Source organism: Ochotona princeps, chromosome 19 (genome assembly GCF_030435755.1).
Source record: "Ochotona princeps isolate mOchPri1 chromosome 19, mOchPri1.hap1, whole genome shotgun sequence".
NCBI classification, from domain to species: Eukaryota; Metazoa; Chordata; class Mammalia; order Lagomorpha; family Ochotonidae; genus Ochotona; species Ochotona princeps.
Genome location: NC_080850.1, coordinates 14590244 through 14613496, shown reverse-complemented (window position 1 = coordinate 14613496; position 23253 = coordinate 14590244). Strand labels below are relative to the sequence as shown.

The 23253-nt window shown below is 37.7% G+C and overlaps 1 protein-coding gene across 3 annotated transcripts in view; it reads right to left on the bottom strand.

The window, feature by feature from the left end:
- Positions 1-274: 274 nt before the first annotated feature.
- Positions 275-23253, bottom strand: part of GABRB2 (gamma-aminobutyric acid type A receptor subunit beta2) — a 204734-nt gene continuing 181755 nt past the window's right edge. For 2 of the 3 annotated variants that reach the window (XM_058677376.1, XM_058677375.1), the window contains exon 10: positions 275-1521. In XM_058677376.1, the coding sequence (XP_058533359.1) occupies positions 1174-1521 (348 nt within the window). In that variant the 3' untranslated portion in view covers positions 275-1173. Of the gene's footprint in view, positions 1522-21321; positions 21436-23253 lie in introns of all 3 variants that reach the window. The other variant, XM_058677377.1, reaches the window with a different exon arrangement.

Here is a 23253-nt window from a genome sequence, read left to right as displayed (position 1 = left end):
AAAAAAAAAAAAACAAAAAACCAAAAAAAAACCCGCAGAGGACCATTCACCATTTAAAGCAATGAACAAATAAATCCTCTTTTTGAAATAACCTAATAAGTTTAGTAATAAATTTAGAAGGAAATGCTGCAGAGACAACTAACATTGTCTAAGAAAAACAGTCTGATTACAAACTTTATGTACTATATTTGTATATTGGAATGACTCCCAATTAACCTTGAGCATCTAAGATGCTTTTAATTCTCCTAACTTTTGTACTTCATGATCCTTTTTTGACTAAAAACACTACACAAACCTCTCTGGGTATTTGGCCAAAAGCTTGTGAGGCTGGAAAAATAGTCCTCTCTTTTTATACTCTGCTACAGGACAGAATGTGTTATAGATCAGGGGTGTGGAGCTGATAAGGGTCTTGCTATAATAATCACTTCTGGATTTTCTACTTTGCTTTGCATTGTTAACTCTTTTTTAACCAACTGGAAAATAATTGCTTCTCAAAAATTTATTTGGTCACCATATAGCATAATGTTCAAAGCCACTCCATTTCTAAGTTTTAGAATGAATAGCTGATTATTTGTGTTCAAGCAGAGACTGGTCAACCGGTTCCTCAAGTCTGCCTTGACACCCCTATCCTGCCCCATCTAAGAATTTTCTAGAGTCCAGTAGGAATTTCTTCCACCGATATCATTATTACCTTAATAAGAACAGAACTGATCATCTTTAAGTAATATGTTTGCATGGCATGGCAGATAATGTTTCATTAAGCACAGTGCCATCTCAACTTCATGTCAACCTTAGCAATGGAGGGAAGAGTACTGGCCTTGGCCTCCTCTGAGGAAATGACCAGCAATGCTTAGTCTTTTAAGAATATCTTCTACATATTTTGTTGCTGAGCAAGCTGCACACTAAGCAGATAAAACAGAATATCAAGTTCAATCTTGCTAGCAGGTATACAAATCATTTGCATTTTAACTGGCAACCCACAAGGACCTCAGTGTATTCAATACTTAGCAGAAGCAACCCAAATGGTATGAAATGGACCACAGGATAGGCCAGCAACTAAGGTATTTTAGCATCACTTTTGTCCTGGATTGATGTGTTTTCCAAGTCCTATATCAGGCTGTACAACTGGTTTGAGGAGGAATCTAGTCCTTGCTTTGCATGGGATGCCATGTTTTAGTTCACGTAATAAAGCCAATAGACGATGTTGAAGAAGGAAAAAACGACTGGGAAGAATATGCGGGACCACCGATCTATGGCATTCACATCAGTCAAGTCGGGGATGGTGATTTTCAGCTGGGAGGCACGTCTCCGCAGGCGACTTTTCTTTTGTGCCACATGTCGTTCCAGAGCATTTCGGCCGAAACTATGCCTGGGCAATCCAGCTTTTCGATATTGGATGCTGGAGGCATCATAGGCCAGCATTGTGCTCCTGGGGTCTCCAAGTCCCATCACAGCCTCAGATGTGGCCATTTCATTTTTTATCTCAAGAGTGCTCAGTAAGATATTCTCATGGGGATCCATCTGCAAAGAAGAGAAATCCATCAGGGAAATCAATCCTGGCCTTTGCTGTTTCTTACCATGCAAGGCACTGTGACAGGCATTCTACGTAGTATTTATTGCAGTACTAGTGACAGCTAATGGTGTAGTGACATTATCTGAGTTTGAATTATGACTCTCTCTCTGTAGGCTATTTGAGTTTGTTTCTCCATCCATTACCTGGTTCAATAATCCAGACCTAAATGATTACTATAACGATAATCATATGATAATAGTCTGCTGCTACTATTATTTTTATTATTTCTACTTAAGAGCATTCAGAGAAATATAAAGATGAAACCCATTTAAGTGATTTATGTGGCACTAATATGAATACATAAAAATTAAACTCTACTAGGAATGCAATATCAGGGGATTAACCACTAAATTGTGCTCACAATAATATCCTAAGTTAATATATGAGTTATTGACAAAATCAGAAGTAGAAGTAGTGGGTAATCATCAAGTACTTCTTCCATGAGGGTCCTATGAAAATATTTTGGGAATTGGAACTCAAAATGAGTATAATTTTTGAAATTTGAGCATAACTTTCTCATAACATTTACATTCTACATAGTCTGAATTGTCTTACATCAAAATAAATTTGTAGTTTGAGTTCTGTTTCCCTGACCTTCCTGGAATACCCCATTATATAACAGATATCTTTTTGTTTAATTAACATTTCATTGACAGTTCTTAACACCTTCAGTTATGTCAACTCAAAATTACAATGCTCATATAAATAGGGTAAAAAAAAATAGTTTCAAACAAAATAAATGCAAGCCACATGTGAATTTCCAAAACAAAACTGAGTTTAGAACAAAAGCAGTGTCTTGATGGTGAAGGTGTGAGTGGGGGGAATGACTGATTTCAGAGGGAACAATAAAGATGGATCAGAGAAGAAGATAAACCTAGAGTTGACTTGTGTTCAACCGAATTCTGGGCTTTCAGAGTGGAACTAAGCTGGTTGTACAGCAAGCAAAATAATTCCCTTGGATCATGACTTCTTATGATGTTAAAAGTAAAGGTGGGGAACTAATACCATGATCTCTAAATACTAGGATTTTGAAAAGATGCTATGTGAAGAGGGGTGCCTTAGTTTTAATAAGTTTCTCTCAGTTATAGATAACAAGATACTGTTCACAAGAATAACATTAAATTTTAAATATTTACTGAATTTCATTTTCTTTGTAGACCTGAGAGAGAAACTGATGAGATTTTTTTTTCTCCGCTGGCACACTTACCAAGTGTACTCAGCAGCCAAGGCTGGGCCAGGCTAAAATCATGAACCTGGAACTTTGTCAATGTTTTCCACCTAGATGGCAGCAATCCAAGTATCTGAACCTTCCTCTGCTGCTCCTGGAGTACTCATCAGTAGGAGCTGACTCTGAAGTGCAGTGAGTTAGTGAATTAAGCATTCTGACATGGAACGTGGTCACTTCTAGTGGAGACTTAAACACTTCACCAAAATACCTTCCTAGGACTATATTTATTTTGGTGGTGAACCATGAGGCATTAAATTTTAAGTACAACTGAAAAGAAATATAATTCAAGGGGATAAAGCCAGCAACACGAAAGAATAATACAGAGCCTATGAAACTGTCACATAATGCAAAATAATTAATAAAAAAATTTAAAAAAGAATAGTACATGGAACCAAGAGACACAATCAATCACGTAATTAACAATATACAATGTTTTGGGCTTTCTTAATTATACAGAAGGCTAAACGAATATTGTCAAGATCATATATTAAAAATTAGCTTGCAAATGTGGTATAATGATTCTGCACTACAGATTCATATGTAAGATATTTTTAATCAAATAAGCTGTAAAATACGCTGCAATATTACAAATGAATTAATCTCTGCCCACTGCTCAGATGTTTTGTGTTTTTTGAAAACTTGGGTTAACCACCTGCCCTTTCTGAGTTCAGTTTTTCATTTGTAAAGAGGGAGACATCAATATCAGTTCCCAGAGTTGCTAAACAGCACTCAATATCAAAATAAGTTCAAAACGAAAAGTAACTAATCTTATTATAAAGTACACTAAATGTACATAAAATGAAAAATTTGATCTTCTGTTGTTGTTACTTTAAATGCCATGCACCAGTTAAATGAGGTTTATAACTTTGACATCACCGTATTTTTAAATGTCAGTGACTTCTGCAAGAAAATGAGATCAATGCTTTGTAGATAGTACTTAGTATACTAAATGCATTGGTTTGCTTAGTATACATATAAATGTACTAAATGTAGTAAGTCTATAGTGAGTTATTTCCAATTGATGGAGATGAGTAGAAGCTATCTTTTATTTCATAAGTAGAGGAAGCATGAGATTTGCCATCTTTAGTAATATCGTATAGATCATACAGGAACACAGAGCCCAGAGACAAAGGATGAAAAGATGGAGACATTTCCAGGGCTAGTGGGGCAGATGGTGGAAGGCCTGGCATTCCTTCCTGCCTTTCTTACCATATTTTGATATTCCAAGTTAATCCTGGTCACTTTCAGTTACGATTTTCTTTGTGTCTTCCCCTTCCTCTATACTTCTTGCTGAAAAGACACAAAGTCTGTCTCATGAACTGCTATGTTGCCAAGCATCTGGCATAGGATCTGGCACACAGTAGGTGCATAATAACTACTGAATAAGGAAACTAATCTTGTTACTTTTAACAATTCACTTCACCTTTCTGAGTCATCAAGCAGATGGATTTAATTTTGTAACACTGAAAACAGGAAATTTAAGAGGTCACTTCTTAAGTTCTTTTCCTTCTCAAGGGCTTCTTTCTCTAGTGTTACAGTTCCCTTTCAAGAGCAACATCTAAGAAACTATTTTTCATGGTGCCCTAACAGACATACCATTTCTACCTCAGGGAAAAGAACTGGAAGTCAGGACCGAACCTTTCACCTATTAATCTCTTTCAGGTATCCTAGTAGCCCCTTGGAGGTGACACTGATCTTATGCATGGGAAATAAGGCACAGAGAGCTGAAGAACTTAGCAAATTTACAGTGAATTAAGTGTTAGAGCAGGAATTGCAACCAATTCTCCTTTCACCTTCACACTAATAGAACAGCTACTGAGTCAATCCCAGTAATGCCCTTCCCTTCTCCGCTCTCATCCTTCTCCCACACTCTGCTCTCCCCACCTCTCTCACAAGTCAGAATGAGTTGAGTTTTCTGTCATTTAAGATCCAATGCTTCCTAAGACACAAGTCATTTTATTTAAGATCTTCAGCAACTATGTAATATAAGTAGTACTGGAAAGGAAGCAGAGACAGTTTGGAAAGCCTTCAGGTAATCCATGTTCATGTTTATTTAATTTTAGTGCTCTTCATGTTAAATTCAACACAATTATCCTTCCTTCCTTTTTTGAAATACATATTTAAAAAGGTGATTTCTAATATGAGGACTTTTTTTTTAGATACACCTACTATAGCAAAGCAGAATAGGCTATATTCTCATTTGACAGGGCAGGAAACTGAAACTCAGGAAAACTGAGTTACTTAAAATGCTAAGAGTTGTATTAACAACTCTGGGTTGTTGATGATTATCTAAGTGAACAATACTCCATGCTGCTTCAGGCTGTCTTAAAATCAACAGGGAAGTCTAATTCAAGTAGTGGGTCGTGGGTGTATTTCAGCAGATCCCAAACGGAAGCCTGCAGCAGAATTCCCAGGAGGTCTTTGGAAACAAGTGTGCTATAGGCCTTGCATTGGTCCAGTGGTCTACATGGCTCACTTCCCAGTCTTAAACTGTAACTTACATTTCTATGACTGACAAAGACTTCTTTACTATTAAGCAGAACAGCATAATAAACTCTCCTGTTTCTTATCTGAAACAAACTTTTGTTTAAATTACACTTTACCTAGTTATATGCTTATTACCCAAGATTCAAGTGCTGACAAATGATTCTTATGAATGATGGCAGTTTGCACACCTATTATGTCAGCTGTTTAACACTTAGAAAGCAGGCTTCTCCAGGAGGCTTTTCCCACACTGGCCTTTGTGATGGTGCTAATGCTGATGAATTTGCATTAAATCTAGGTTAAGAAGTTTCATTCTCATGCTTCTTATCTCCATGCCAAAATTTTTGAAACAACACGGGGAAATAAAACATACTTAGTAAACCAAGCTCCACTGACCTTAAGAAAACACTGCAATGAACATCAAAGAGTTGGCATTATTTTATGTAATAACCAGTTACTTCTGACAGACTTGAGGCTTTCTGCTTCCTGTCTTGTACCTTTCTCTCTGTATGTAATACACTCTGGAGAAATGTCTTTGCCATATTCCATGGTGATATAGCTTTACACAAATTATCTTCTTGACCTAACAAATATTACATTCTTACATAGTGAAAGGAGAAAGGAACTATTTTAGATCCCAGCTCAGGAAGAGTAAGAAACTGAAAAAGAAATCAAGAAATCCAAATGGTACAATTTCCAATTGTGTGGGTAGAAGATTTTGTTTTATCTTCGATGAAATGACACTGTGACCTGAATGACTTGAAATACTAAGGCAATGATGTTAATCAGCTGGGAATACCCAAAGCCCTCTTTCCAAAGGAAAAACACTCTGAAACTACCCAGCAGGCACTCGGGATTCTGAGAAAGTTCACACCAGCAGAATATAAGATGGGGAATCCAGAAGAGCAAGGAAAGGCCAATACCTTTGACCCTTCAAACACCTACAGTAAAGACAGTGGGTAAATAGCAACCAATGTTCAGAATTCATAACTAAAAAGTAAATACGGGGGTTGAGAGGAATACAGCTGGAACACCTACAGGGCTTCACACGGGTTATAGGTTTGAAAAGTCAGCAGGAAGGATTGAGATTGTTGGTGCTCCGTCTTTTTTTGTTTCTATTAGGCTGCTGCGAAACGTATGAAATCTTACAAGCAGCTGGCAAAGACGGCATTAGTACTACCCCAGTTAGTTGAAAATACTTTATATTTACAAAATCAAAGTCTGTGCTCTTCTTCCTAATTACTTTCAGCATAGAATGAAGAAATAACTATAGATACTAGTGGCTGTAAGGCTGGGACTGCCTAGTTGATGTGGTTTTCAATTTTAAAACTCTCATGAGTAATTTCACATAGTTGTTGGAAGTAGTACTAGATTTTCCTTAGTAAACTGATTCTATAGTAAGAAATCACATAATTTCTTCTTTATGAATGATCTTAATGGTCCTAAAGTCAACTCAAAGTAAAAACATTCTGGAACTGACAAGAAAAATACCCGTATGATAAAGCAGGTACAGCAAAATGATTTTGGTGAGGAACAAGCTATTTCAAGTGGCAATGGTGGTTTGAGAAGAGGAGAGAAGTATACATGAGGACCAGAAAGAGAAAAGTGAGATTTTTCTTTCCAAAGTACTTTAAAACATAAGGATTTCAAGAAAGTTCAAACTAATTGAGAAGTAGCAGAGAAAAACTTTCAGCAAGCAAGAGCCTCCAAAGGAACTGATGCTTCAACATCTGACTATCTCAGATTGGGTCCCCATCCCAGGGACACAACAACAAAGGACACTGACCTCTGAAAAAAACAAACATTCTAATCCTGATTATAATCTGTGCCTCTATATTCTTCATCCAGAAAACCTGGGTGGACCTAGTAAAGTCTTTGATAACTGCTTCCCAGGGCCAATCCTCTTGCAGTATGTTCATCGAATCCATGTTTTTTTTCCTGAAGTGTGACATTTGGGCAGGGGACTGCATTTTGTTGCTCTGGGTGACTAATGTTGAACACTACAGTTAGTACCAAGTATGTGTTCAAAGCAAACCTTTTTAAAAAGGATTAGATTAGGGGGGAGGGGCGTGGGGAGGGGGGAGGGGATTCTAAGAGCCTATGAAACCGTCACATAATGCAAAATAATTAATAATAATAAAAAATAACAGTATAGCACAAAAAAAAAAAAAGGATTAGATTAAGTCTGGAATCACACATTCACACCCGATGAGGCAGATCATACAAAAACGCAAAGCAGTTGTAACAGCGATGGTCCTACGTTGAAACTGGCAGCCTGAATCAGAGGTTGGCCTGAAGGGCATTTGCACTGAAAAACTCAAACATAATTATGGTGGTCAAAATAACATTGAAGAGCTCAGCCTACAGGTTCCAGTGCTAAGTTCCTTTTAGATTTAACTGAAAAACTGTCTTCCCATTCCTTTTAAGCTACATTAACCAGTTGCCGTTTTTAAATATGTGGCATAATATAGGAATGATGGATAAGGAAAATTGGTCCTAGCAAAAAATCTGCTGGGACACTGTGCAAATCTAGTACTAGAAATATTTTTCCCCTATTATGTAGGGGAAATTCATCAGGACAAATTCATCAGTGTTGTTCTCCTCTGAACAGTCTTAAGTATCATTTCTAATTTTTTACGCCTTCATGTCTTGAACTTCTTTTATTCACATCAACAAATTTATTTTTTATGCAAATGTTCCCTTTCACATAACAATTAATTTGTATGTAAGTCATTAGTAATGATTTATGAAGCACAGATCTCTGATTTGATTATTACAAAAAATTTGGACTGAGATAGGAAAAAAACTGGTAAACCAGGAGGGGGTGAAAAGTACATCTACATTGCTGCATTTAACATTATTAGTGCATAATTAAAATGCAAGATGAATATACAGCTTTAGGAGTCTGGCAGAATTCTTTCTGGCTAGTTCCTAATAAAATAGAAGCTCCTAATTTCAATTAAAGTTGAAGGCAGAGAGTCCTTTTCTTTGAACAAGAAAAGAAAAGAAATTGGGATCAATTTAAAAGCCTCTGAAACAATGAAGGGAAATATATGTATTATAAATAAAAATTTAACGGACTTTTTATGAAAAGGCAGCTTCTGTTATCAGAAATCCTCAGGAAGCAGGGAATGGAGCTAGGTTTTTATGGGGAATAGCCCTCATCCCTACACTCTATGTTTGGACAAGTTTCAGACAGTACATATTGTGTGTGCCTATCCAATCCTGGAAATTCAAAGAAGTGTTAACACCTGAGAACTCTGAGTGTGGTGAATAATTTCTCTGGTTCAATTTTCATCTGGCTTTATTGACTTAACTCACAAACTGGAGAGAGACGACTGATCTTTCCCATTAGCTGTTTTATCCAGCTCCTGGTTTTTTGGGTGATGATTTGCAAAAGATTTTTGTGCTGCCATCTATCTAGTAAATTGCAATTTCCCAATCCATTTTTACATAATATTAGAGAAGACATTTGTTTTCGTTCCTTTCTGCAAGGTCTGGAATATTGCAGTCAATGATTTTGAATGTGCACTAGAAGAAGGGGGCAAGGAATAGACACTTTTTAGTGGGAAAGGAGCTACACTCTCCCCTGGAACTCAGAGGCATTGTCAAGGATGAGGTCAGTGTACATCTCTAAGAGGGGATAGATGTGGCTGTCAGCCATGGTCTCCTTCCCTTTATATCCTTCTATGTTCCATGACAGTGGCTAATACATCTGGACAGCAATCAGGTCAACTTTCCAGGTTTACTGGCAGGCCATCACTGCAAACTGTCACTTTATCTTCTCAGATCATTGGGAAAGTCATGCTTTTCTCTTGTTTGCATGTTTTGAAATGGACTCCAATCTCGTTACAAAACAAGTAAACGCATCCAAATAGACAAACATCTGCCTGCTGTGATCCCGTGGCAGGAAGCTTCCCACCCTCTCCAGTACTTTCCACCTGTAAGGGATGTGTCTGAAGTTAACATATCATTATTTGCCCGAAGACAGATACTGAATAGTGTTTTTTTCTGATGCTTAGTTTGGGGACTATGTTTGGTTATTTATCCTTACAAGCAGGCAGAAGCAAGAGGTAATATAAGATGTTACATTTTATTATCTGTCAACAGGAGCAAAGATGGAGAAGGGAAAGACTTGCACCCATCAGCAAATCTAAGTTTTCAGAGCTAACTCTGGCTTCATGTAGTTATAGGAGAAAATCTGTTCGCTTTCAAATTAATGCATCTATAAAGAGATTTTATTATGATGATAATTACGGTGTGAAATTACATTTTGTATATGGTCTTTGTGTAGTAGCATTCTGAAGTCCAATCTAGTAAGAACATTCTTATAGTTAATTAAATCTTGAATACATGAGCTTCTGAATCAGCTTGGAATTCTATCTTCTGTGCTGATTAGCTGCATTACGTTGGGCAAGCTCCATAGCTTAGTTGAACTTCAGTTTCCTCATCTTTAAAATAAAGTTATGTTATTTGAAAAGTTGCTTTAAGCCATTTAAGTAGGTTATTATTGTGTCTGACATATAATTATGGTGGTAACAGAAGCTAACATGCTATCATAATTGGCAACTTTAAATTACAATTGGGAGTGAATGTGTGTGTGTGTGTGTATACACACACTATATATAATTCTTCATAATTTTTCCAACTCCTTAGAATGAATGTTCTGGTTGAATCTGTGTCTTCTACTATAGCAATATTAGATATTGCCTCTCCATGTTCCTGGTAATCCAGGAGTGAACCTGAAATCCCAGGCAAAGGAAAGTTTGTTGAATCTCCATCTCTGGACATAAGTGAGCAAACATGGAATCTTGCCACTACTGGCAGCCATCTAATCTCAAAACATATAACATTAGCAAATGTCACTGGTTTGTCCCATGCCCTTGTCCCTGCCCTGCCAATACCCTGTGCCTCATGCATACGTTCACAGGCGAGATGCATTCAATGTGGTAAAAACAAAAACAGATTTATTAATAAGAGTTCAAAATCACCATCTCTAGTAATTTCAGATAATATATAACCTAGGGCTTTAGTGAGCCTATATACTTCTAAAAAGGATAATCATGTGAAGAGAGCTTATGCTATATTACAGCAATTTTAATAAGTGCTTCAACTGACGTAAAAACATACACTTGGTGCTGTCATATCTTTTCCCACTGTGAAAAAAAGCAGACTTCCTCAGCTCACCGACGAGAAAATGAAAGCACAGAGAAATTCTTTTACAGATGTTGCAGAGCTTTTTAGAGGTCGAGCAAAGCTGAGTCTCCCAGTTTCTTAACTCTAATTGGTTCTGCAAATTACAGGAAAGCTACTTAAGGTATATTCTGCAATGGCTTCACATGAAATCTGTGATGAAAATGGGAAACTCCTACGAATGTGGGTTTTTTTTTTTTTTAACCTCTCTCAAGCTCTTGCTTCTGTGACACTGATTCAATGCAATTCCTGGGTTTCTGTCCATACACCGAGAGGGGCTTTTGAGGTGATGTGACCACAGAAGCCTGTAGCAGCCACTGCTGATTAGCCAGCTGGTGCCAGGGATGGCTATGAAGTCTCCAGTGTTTGTCCTTAAGGCCGACCTACTGGATTGTTCGGTCTGCTCCCAAGGTGCAACCCCTTGCTTCTTAGTGGACATCCCTGGGAAGTCTGTTAGAAATACACAAACAGAGGTGTTTTCCTAGACCTGCTGAATAAGGCAATCTGTTCTTGTGAAAATTTCTCAGTTGTTTCTATGCATTCAACTGAGACGCACTGGACTACATATCTGAGGTCCCTTAAAGTTCTTAAAGTCAATGACTGTAGAATCATACATTTTCACAAAAGAAAGACCTTTCCCAAAGAGCCTTGAGTAGATCTCCACCCTCTCCAGGGCAAATTGTGCTCTTCGTTCAGAGACTGAACTAATCACAGCCAAGGTGCCAGCTAAGCCCTCTGGGAGAAGCAGGGCTGCAGCAGGAGCTGTGGGATCCTCCTCAGCTAGGCATCCCCTGTGTGCCTGTGGTCTGATGGCTTCTGTGCATCTGGCCAATTACACGGTGAATTACCCCAGCGCGTACTGTCAAATGCACCATCCACCCTCATTCCCCAACTCTCTTGTTAGAATTGCTGTTGATCTGACACAGCCTTGTCAAACAATCTCTCTGTTCCCTTCTAACACTAAATGACCCTGGGATCTGTGATCTGAAGGTGACAGCAGACAGTGAAAGTTGCCACACTTTACGAAGCACAGGCTGCACACTGAGTTAGGAAATGAAGAAAATTATGAGTTTAAGAAGACAAGAAAAGAATAGCAAGCCCAGCTGACAATTTGATCCTTTACTAAGGGATAAAATCTTTGCTAGACTCTGAGTCACATGGTGGAAATCTCAAACAAATGCACCAATGTGGTCTAGGATCTCAGGCTTGCTGCTAGCCAGCTGCGGGTCTCTGCGTTGCTTCTCTGCGGACCTCAGCTTTAGACCCAATGTAAACAGACTGCTGAGCACCGAGAGACCCAACCAAGTCAGCAAGCTTAAAAATACTGTGAACATTAGATCATTTGGGGGTTTTCTAGAATGTAAATGAGCCAAAATTTAGACTTAATAAACCATTCGTGGGAGAATACACTGTACCTTTTCAGCACACTGATGATTGTGAGGGGAACTTCCAACAAAATGCTATTTTTGGCAGTCAGTGGGTGGCAAGAGATAAACGGAGTACAGATTTTGACCAGATTGTGGCTTGATGTCAGTTGTTGCTAAATGTTATCACTTACAAGATGTAATTAATAGTTGAGACATGGGAAACAACTTGCTCTGTGATACATAATAGGTACACACAGGGCTAGGTCCTTTTCTGTGGGATCAAGATGGTTACTTGAGCACCAATCTATCCCAGAGCCACGTGGCTGGGATAAGGCAAGCATTGCAGTAGGAATGCTGATGGCCCAATTATGATCTATCATCAAGTCTAGAACTGAAGGCAGTGCTATGCAATGGAGAGGTTGTACTGGAGAGCTGGGGTACAGCCTAGTGTTCAGTCATTGTTATTTACCTCCTTACTGTGTGACCCTGGGCTTGTTACTCCTTTTCTGTGAGCCCCTTTTCTGGGTTCAGCTGCCTTTACCTTGTGGTAGACCCCCATATCCTGGCTGAACTTGGCAGCTCCGTCTATGCCCTTCCTGTCCTCCTCCCTCCTTGTTTGAGATGGAACTTCCTTTCCCCGAACAATCACCTGTAGGTAACATTTCCCTTCCCTGAAATTCAGTAACAAGATAATGTTTGTATTGTGTCCCATCCATTCGGATCCTTGTTCTATTGAAAACAATACAAGGGACTAATCCTTACAACTCAAAGAAATAACGCTGCTGAATTCAGACACAAATCTTAAGCAATGGGAAAAGGTAATCTTGTCACGTGGTACCCTTCCTGGTACAGATTTTATAGTTATCAACTTCCATGTACTTCTTCATGAAATCCTTAAAACAGCTTTGTTTTTCATTGTGGAATTGTGAGACCCATTTTACAAATGAGGAAACAGAAAGTTTTCTTACGCTCAGGTAACTAAAGAGAACAGCTTGAACACAGGGCTGCCTCCGATTCCAAATCCACAAGTTTTGCTTAAATCAGGTGGGTCTGCCATGTTTTCGTTATCAGCATGTGAATTCAAATTTCTAGGCTTCCTGGGGAAAGCTTAACTTACCCTGAATTGGCTGCCCTAAGGGGAGCAAAGTATGGCTCTCACAGGAATGTAGCCCAAGGCCCTAGCTTTAGGAGCCATCCTTCCCAGCAGCTAAACCACAGACCTGGAAGGCTAGCACAGTGGTCTTGCTTTGTGATATTCAGGGCTGCTGTGTACCTCAGAGAGGCCGCTGGGGGCAGGCTTGCCTCTCGGCGTCAGGATTCATAAAAGCCTAACCCTGATCTCAGGAGAACTGCAGTAAGGTTGTACCTAGCAAACAAGAAAGCTTGCTACACTGCCCTTGAAGAGAGCCCGATTTCCAGAAATTTCCTGCAGTGGAAGCCAGCAGATCTGTGGAGAGGGGAGACAGCTTGTTCGCTGCTGAGGGAGTTTTCCAAACTATGTCAGGGTTCATTTTCATTATGTATCCCTGAGGGTCCTTTGCCAAAATTAAACAAGCATCAGGCAACCCTGCAAACTGACTCTCAGCAGAGGCCATTAACATTCCTCATTTCTTTAGGAACGCATGGAGGTGCTTGTTGCAGGTCTGTATTTGCTTAAACAAAATCTAATATTAATTGAATGATGGTTAATAAAAATTTAATACCAGCCCCTGACTCCCAAAGCTGTACATGGAATAGGTTTCTTTTGCCAATAACCAGCTCATAATCTTTCCAGCGTTTTCTCTTTTAAAATTTCTTTTAGAGTACCAGAATGGCTACCACATTTCTCAGGCTCTGAAAGTTTACCAACTGTAAAATACACCATCAATGTACTGACATACACAAGTGTTTATAAATGAATGAAGAAAAAAATGCTATAGAATAGGGAAGCCTCCTGCTAGCCTTAAGACTTTCAGAAGGTGAATCCTTTTGTTCTTAAACTTGAAAATCCTCACACATTTTTCCTTTAAAAAACTCAAAAGGGCAATGCATTATTGGAAGTGTTGAAAAGTCACAGTGCTACATAAAAACTTTTATTGTGCCTTGCTAAATTTTGCTTAGTAGTGACCTGGGTATTCTGACAGCATAAATATGCTTACCACATCTAACTGACTGTGATATGCATTTTAGCTAGGAAAAAAAAATAATTGAAAAGAAGTGAGCTTAAAATTGAAAGAGCTAAGTATGATTTTCATGCTTGCATGGTAGGAGATGACCAGATTCATGGAATCAGACTTAAAAAGGACCTGCAGGCCAAGGAAGAGCAGGGACAAGAAGGTACAAGGGCGATGGCACAGAGTTGGTTTCATTAGTGATTTCTTTGGTGCTTGTTTCCATGTTCTCTTCTATCAAGCAGGGCTTAGACACACTGTTAATGCATCCTGCAGTTACTGAGATAATTAAATGAGGCATCAAAGGAATTATATAGAAAACAATATTTTATCACAAAGCAGTGTTATAAAAATCTAATATGCCTGGCTCCTCAGTTATTCACTACTTTGTGCATCACAAATCATTTAAGTCAAGTTCTAATTTATCCTGTGTTAAAAATCTATCTCTTTTGGGCTTGGCGGCGTGGCCTGGTGGCTAAGGTCCTCGCCTTGATCCCATGTGGCCGCTGGTTCTGATCCCGGCAGCTCCACTTCCTCTCTATCTCTCCTCCTCTCAGTATATCTGACTTTGTAATAAAAATAAATCTTTAAAAAAAAAATCTATCTCTTTTGATGAGTTATTTTTATGACATGGATTGAGTCCATAATAGTTTTAATTATAACCAGTTCAGAATTATATTTCACTCTATAGACTTTCTACATTTTCCTTAAAAAATGGACAAGAACCATAATAACGCAACTGCAGGGAAGCCAACTCAAACAGCATGTAAATGGCTTATTAAGCAAATAAAAGTAATCACTTGATTCAAACACATTAGGAAGAGAACCAAAAGGTTATAAAAGCAAAGGTTATAAAAGCAAAGGTTATAAAAGCTATTTTCTGGATTCTGCATCATGGTTAGCAAAAACATTTATTACATAGGATTTCTTGGTCCCGGAAGGTAGCCTAGCAACTAAAGTCCTCGCATTGCACGTACAGGGATCCCACCCATAAGGGTGCCAGTTCATGTCCGAGTGGTCCTATTATCCATCTAGCTCCCTGCTCGTGGCCTGGGAAAGAGTAGAGGATAGCCCAAAACCTTGGGACCCTGTACCCGCAGGGAGATCCAGAAGAATCTCCGGGCTCCTGGCTTTGGATCAGCACAACTCTGGCCATTGTGGCCACTTGGGGAGTGAATCAACCGACAGAAGATCTTCCTCTCTGTCTCTCCTCCTCTCTGTATAACTGACTTTCCGGTAAAAATAAAATAAATCTTAAAAAGAGACATGATTTCTTGACTTTGTGAAAAAAACCACAGCTTTGACTTCTTTACACAATCATTTGGGGGAGAATACTGACTGAATATGTGTATATGGTACACTTAGATTAAAAATAGTTGCTCCTACCGCATATTAAATAAATCATATATTCGCAATGGTATGAAAAGACACCTTTAACAAGAGCTTAATTATACTATGCTCCTATTGCCTGTTTCTTTTAGTGAGATGGCACAATTCAGTGCTATATTTTATTTATTACTATTGTTTTATAATTCATTAAAAGTTTTTTTCCCTAATAGTTTGTATTTTTTTTCAAGTGAACCCAAAATAAAGACAATTGACATGGATTGAGATTACCCTGAAATCAATTTAATTGAACAAGAACTGATTTCCTTTAAAATATAAACTTATTTTTTAAAACATTTTTTAATATAAGTTTTTCTTTCACCAGAAATTTACGTGGTAAAAGCAGTCTTCTGTTTCTTTCCTTGGGGTTTTTTATTAATTTTTATAGTCTTCATATGGGAAAGTACTGGGAGATGTTCTGTCTTATGTTATTATTAAAAGTTTTACCTAGTTGGTTTAAAAAAAATTATTTAATTTGCTTGATAGGCAGATTTACAGAGAGAGACAGACCAAGACAGAGAGACAGAAAAAGTCTTCCATCTATTCGTTCACCCCCCAAATGGCCACAAAGACTGGAACTGGACCAGGTAGAAGCCAGGAGCTAGCAGCCTCCCTCTTGTCTTGCATTTGGGTTTTGGGGTCCAAGTACTTGGGTTATCTTCTGATTCCATCCCAGGAATAAGCAGGGGATTAGATTAAAAGCAGGGCAGCATGGATCCAAACTAGCACCCATACAGGATGCCAGAGTTGCAGGTGCTGCCATGCCAGAGCCCCATCCCTTAGACTTTGCTTAAATAAAACTGTATCACTTTGATTGAAAAGGCCATTATGTCTCCTCTCTTTTAAATGACCTTTATCATCTCTCAGGTAATGGAAATTGCTAATAATTGTTATGTGGTGGTGCTAATGGCGGGGGGGAGGGGACATCCAGTTTTATTGTTTCTGTTACTATGCGTCTATCTTCAGATTTTGTTCCTACCTTGGACAAGAGCAGCTTTGGTTAGAAATGTAGATCAGAGAAATAGGCAGACCCAAGGCACGGAGACATTCATTGCTTTTCAACTTATTGAAGGATTTAAAATCTATAACCAAAAATGGATTCTGTATTTTTAATAATTAGGCTTTTGGCATCTATTGCTATCATACAAATATATTTGCACATTTAAGTATATGACAAATAACTTTAATTTGAAATGCTATGCCTTTGTTCTATCTTTTAATATTCAACTGGTAAATTTGTTTCAGGATTTTTTTTTTTTCCTTTCCCATTTATTAGTGCAATTGATCTATAGCCCTCATTGTGGGTTTTTTTTTTTTTTTTTTTTTTTTTTTTGGAAATAGACTTCTAGTACCTTAATATGCTAAATGGCTTTTTAAATCATTTGAAAGATTTTTTAAATCTTTTTGCTTTAATTTGCCAAAATTTAAGCACCACCAAAAGAATTTGTTTCATAATATTTGGCTGAATTTACTGTTGAAGAATTCTTGGCCAGATGCTCTTTCAAAGTGGGAGTCACATTTCTGTAACAGTTTCCTTAGTTCAATGTTTGGTAATCATTCTGTTCTTTGCTTTTTGGTTCTCTTACAATCAATTTTGCTAATACATTATTTGTTTTTACTTGAACAACTGAGAGACAGAGAGAGATTCCAAACGCCTGAAATTGGTGGGCCTGGGCTAAGTGGATTCCAGGAACCAGATACTCACTGGGGAGGGGATGTTCAGGTATTTTGAAGATCTGCTGCCTTACCAAATATATTGGCAGGGAGCTAGCCTGCAAGCAGAGCATGCAGGAGTGGAACAGTTCTCTGACAGACGACACTATCATTGTAAGCAGCAGCTTGACCCACAGCACCACAGTGCAGGCCTATAATTTATATTTTCTGATGATGTCATTTTTTCATCTGTTATTTTCTCAGACCTTTAAACAGATCTCTTTCAGTTTTTCTTTTCTATATTGTAGTTATTTTTAAAATTATGCTTAGCTGTATCCATATTGTCTCCCTGCTTTTTTTTGAATAAGCTTTCCATTAATGAATTATTTTTTTATTTTACTTGAACATTTAAAAGGAGAAACCCTTTGATTATTCATTGTGCTTTATTTGTAGGATTTTTTTTAGATTTTGTAATTTCTTTATCTCTAATTGATCTTGTTTATTTTCTTCTACTACTTGTACATAATTTGCTATTCTTTTTCTTAGTTCTTGCAATATTTATTATCTTCACATTTAAAAACTACTTGGTAGACACATATTGGAAATTATAGTTTTACCACTGCTATGAATTTTAACCACATTCCTGATAATTGTGTAATATTATTTTATCTTCTGAATGCTCAATTTAATTAATATTTTATGTTTGATATGAGTTGCAGATAAAAGAATTTATGCAACCAATAAACATGTTTATTGATTTTTTAATTTGTCATCTTATTTGAAAGGCACAGAGAAAGAGAATGAAAGGGAGAGACACTGCTGGTTCACTCGACAAATGCCCTCTACCGCCATGGCTGGACCAAGGCAAGCCAGATTCCAGCATGCAGTCTGGGTCTCCCATGTTTATGGCACGGACATAAAGTCCCTGCATCATCACTGAATGCCTTCCAGGCTGTTTACTAGTAGGAAGCAAAGTAGTCAAGACTCAAAGCAGTAATCCTACGAGGAGATATCAACTGTCCCAAGTGGATCTTCATTCTTTTATCTTGGATTGATCTTAAGATAGCAATAACAACTATTAGTTTTCTTTAGATTTGGAATTGCTTCTTGCTTTTGCCTGTGACTTGACTTAGCATATTTTTCCTGTAATATAAGCAGCTCTGACAATATTGTTGGTGTTAGCTTTTTTTTTTTGAAAGATTTATTTATTTTTGTTGCAGAGAGAGAGAGAAGAGACAGAAGAAGATCTTCTGTCCAATGATTCACTCCTCAAGTAACTGCGATGGCCGGAGCTGCACCCATCTGAAGCCAAGAGCCAGGAGCTCTTTCAAGTCTTTCACAAGGGTGCAGGGTCTCAAGGCTCTGGGTTGTCCTCGACTGCTTTCCCAGGCCACAAGCAGGGAGCTGGATGGGAAGCAGGGCTGCTGGGATTAGAACCGGCGCCCATATGGGATCCTGGCACATTCAAGGTGAGGACTTCAGCTGCTAGGCCACTGTGCCAGGGCCGGTGTTAGTTTTTAATTCAGTCTTACAATCATATTCTTTTTGTTAGGTGAGTTGGTGGGTGAGCTATTATATGCTCAAGTGTTAGCCACATTACAAATATTTCATTTAGTCTTTTTCTGATATGTTAAACAAGATTCTCATACATTGTCTGATTAGTGATTGATTCTTCTACCATAACAATCTTATGACCTCCATGATTTAGTATATACCACAAAAATACAAGGGGTAAAATATAGATTCCTCAGTTTTCTCATGAAAATTTTGAGCTATAATATTTTCAGTAGAGTCTACTTTTGAAAAATGTTTTTAAAGTTTTTTCTCTGTGTGTTTGTTTTAATGTGAAAGGTTGATAGAAAGAGACTGACACTGGTTCACTCCAACAAAGCAAGAAGAGCTGGTACTGCACCAGGGTGAAGTTAGTGGCCCAGAACTTGGGCAGAAAGCAAGATGGTGGTATAGGGTAAGGACACGTTTAAACTGATGGAGAATCAATAGCCAGAGTGGAGTAGAGAGGGCAGATTCTAGCAGAAAGGAGAGGACAGGCCAACAGCAGAGGGGCATCCAGAGACTCCTGGACATGAAGAAGTGGCAGAGAAAATGGAGCAACGTTGCAGTGCCCAGATAACCCAGTGGCAGGCAGCAAGCTGCAGTTAGGGCTCCACTAGCAGCCAGAGCTATCTGTTGCCTACAGGAGACGCATCTCACTGACAAAGATCAGTGGGAAGTGAAAATGAGAGGATAAAAAGAGATATTCTAGGCTAACAGAATGGAAAATCTAGCTGGTGTAGCTATTCTTGTATTAGATGACAAGGATTTTCATTTTCACCACTGCCATTCAATATAGCACCACAACGAGGCAGAAAAATTGTATTTTCAATTGAGGAATTCAGAGGGTTTAAAGGTTAACCATATCCAGTGTCACACACCTTAAACCTTACAAAGATAATGCCTAAATATAAACACAGGTCATTCTGGCTCCAATGTGCACCTACCTTCCCACTGCCTCAATGATTGTCATATACTCTGGCATGTTGACATTGTCATAGGTTTCCAGTTTAATAAAATGATTGTTATTTGAAGTTTTGGATACTAAGTCTAATAAGTTCTATTTCATACACTAGAAACTTAAAGGAGGAGTCAAAGGACAGAATAAAAATATATTCTGGCAGGAAATAAAACTATGTTAAAATTACATATTTCACAATACATCACTTTATGAAATATAAGAATTTTTTTTGACAAATCAGGCTCCAAATCACAGAATCAGACAGTACTAACTCTTCTAATCCATCAGCTGAACAATTTCATGCATCAAAGAGGTCAATTCATTTCTTTCTGCTTTGAGGATATCTGGACATCATATGACTGTCACCATCAAGACACTAATCATACAGCGAGCTTTGGCTTGGGTTTTTGACATCAGCATTCTGCAGCAACATCCACCATAAATGCAAATTCCAAATTTCATTCAGATTTTCTTCTACATGATAAACACCCTACCCAGAATACTGTCCAGTAAAATCAAAAGCCATTTGAAGGAAGCAAAGAACAGCAGCAACCACACAAAAAAGATAGCCTGAGCCTGGGAGTACAGACATAGTAGTAGCTTCTGGAATGTCTAGGGGATTGGGACTAAAAAAGTGGTTACTAAAGTTTCAAAAAACTCATTTAGTGAACTCTATTACCATTTATCCCACTCATTTGCCATTAAAGAAGCTGTGAAGTCAAAAAATAATAAAATACCAAAGTAAACTAACAATTTAATATATTATTCATATCTGCCCCCCCCCCCCCACTCTATACACAGTAATAATGGGTATCAAGGGATCTGGAGTGAGAACAATGAAAGTAAGGAAGCACATGAAATGAGAAGACACCACACTGGAGCCTTATCTGGCATCAAGTCCTCACAGGGAAGATTCATAGGCACTGTATATCATGCACTTCCTCATCAAAAAGTAAAAAGAAATCTGAGTTGGACAAGTAATATATCAAGCAGAATGGTGACAATTATCCTCCTGCTAAAATCTGGAGGGTGACTGTAAATGATAATTTACCAGTTACGATTGTAAACATGAAGAATCAGAAAGTAAACTAAGTAGAAGCCAAAAAGAGCTATTCTTCGGAATTCATTCAACTCAAGAGTTTGACAAGGAATAAGCTCGATTATATTTTCTTTACCAATGTAACAATGTTCAGTACAGAGAAAATGCTTATTTGTAAAGTAAATAATAATATGGAAACAGGGACTTGATGCAAGTGTAATCTTGTTAGGCACAATTAATGATCCAGGACAGAAAACAGAATCTTGCTAATCCTGAATCAACCAACAGAATACACATTTTATGTCTTCCATACCCACTAATCAAACCAAAATAAAACAAACAAAAAACTACCACCCCAACCAAACTGACCAATGCCATAGTACATAATGACAATTCTTTCCTTACAGTGCAGTGCACTGGATTTCTTACTCCAGCACAGCAGTGATTTCTGACGCTTAGGTTCACTGTGGTTATCTTAAAAAAAATAAAAAAAAGCAAGAAAAAAAAAAAAAGCCAAACCACGCCAAGCCAAACCAAACCAAAACCAAAACCAAAACCACAATACAAAAAACACCACCCCTAGGGTCTCATGAAAGCATTTAACTTATCCCAAAGTCTATGAAGACACGACTTCCAGAATTATCTGCAGCTTCCACACATTATTTCAAAGAGAACAGCTAAACAAATTGGATCTCACATAAATACAAATAAATGTATTAAAAGCTGGCTATCTAACCGTATACAGAGAGAAATCGTAACTGGTAGTCCGTCTAGTTGGGGAGAGGTTTCCAGTAGGGTCCCACAGGGATCGATATTGGGTCCCATTTTGTTTAATATCTTTATAAAAAATCTGGAAGACAAAGTAGAGAATGTACTAATAAGTTAACTGGTGCCACTATACCAGAACTGATGCTTAAACTAAATTTGATATAGATAAACTCTATTGGTATTTAGAAAGCATCAGATTTGGAATGGTAGTGAACTGCTATGTTACAAATCTATTCTTTACCAAAAATAAAACAAAATGAACAAACAAAAAACCAAAAACAAACTCCAAGTAGCAGAAATAGATTTAAAAGATCACAAAGGTTTTACATTAAAGAGGTAAAAAGGCATCCTGAACACTGGCAACACTTTTAGAGTCACAACAACCATGATTGTACAACAAAGGACACTTTCAAATTGAGATCTCTGGCGAAGTTGCACTTGGGAAACTGCTAGTCACTGGTTTCTCAACACAATGAAAATATTAGAAGTACTTCAAATTTGCAATAACCAAAGTAATGAAAACCTAAGTATAGCTAGATTTTCCCATATGCATGCATTTTGTAATTAGCAGAAAAATAAACAAGGAAACAAAATCAAGTTGAAAGGAAATAAGAGTTTAAAACTTGAAGGCATGAGCACAAACAATAAATATAATCAAACCAAAGCAAATTTACTAGGAAACTAATGCATACACATACACAAATAAAAGAATATACTGGATAACAGGAAGAACATTACTGCCAACACAACAGAGATGATGTTCTCTTAACTATTCCAGGGGACACTTTGGGGCATCATTCAGTAGTCTTAGTGTACAACCCACTTTTTAAAATCTTAGCATTTGGCATTTCCCAAATGGTTGCTGGTTCAAACCCTAGCTTCTTTGTTTCCAATCCTACTTCCTGATAATGGCCTTGGAAAAACAGCTGAGGATGGCCAAGTGTTTGGACCATTGCCTATCTTGTAGAAGACCTAGGTGAGTCTCCTGCCTCCTGGCTTCACCCAACTCTGGCCACTGTGGCCATGTGGTTAGTGAGTGAGCTGAAAGAAGATCTCTCTCTCCTTCTTTCTGTATAACCTTTATAACTCCTTCAAACTAATTAAATAAATCTCTTTTAAAAGTAAAAAACCCCAAATTTTAGTATTTTGAAACTATATTTGTCACATGAAGACAACTCTAAAAATGACATTTTTTTTCATGGTCTTTCATGTGCATAAAGGTGGGACATTTTGCAGGTGAAATCAACTGATATGAACACTATATAAGGACTAGCATGCAATCAGTGTCACCCTCTCACTTTACTTTTTTTTTTTGCTAACACAGTGAGATATCCACTAGATAAAGACAGGAAATTCCAAAATGTTGTTGCCTTTGCTCCCCAATCTTAACAACTGAAATTTCTTTAATAGTTCTTACGCCAATAAAATAACAGGACAAAATTGTGTAAGGAGCTGTAAACTCATCAAACAAAAATGTAAAATGAATTGACACACAAGAAGATTTTTAAAATGTGGAGTTATTGTTGAATCCTTGGTAGGCTTTCCATTTTCAACCCTCCCTGAACTAAGGTCAAGCTTAAAAATCACATTAAATAATCTGACATAATGCTTCCATCCCTAGAAAAGAAACACATGAAGGTGAAAAATTCTAACTCCTCTTCTAGCAACTGATTTTTCCAGGGCATCCAACAATACTTAGCTGATTATCCGTGCTCCATCTTTGAAAGAAAAATAGCTTCACAATTATAGTTGGAAAGGGACACTTTTCATAGGAAATAGTAGCATTACTCATGATGCTGACACAAAAGAAATCACTGCTCAATCAAAACCCACGGTGGGTTTTTGAAAAGCTGGGTTTTAAAGTAAACCATGGGGTTTGGCATGTCATATCATCACCTCA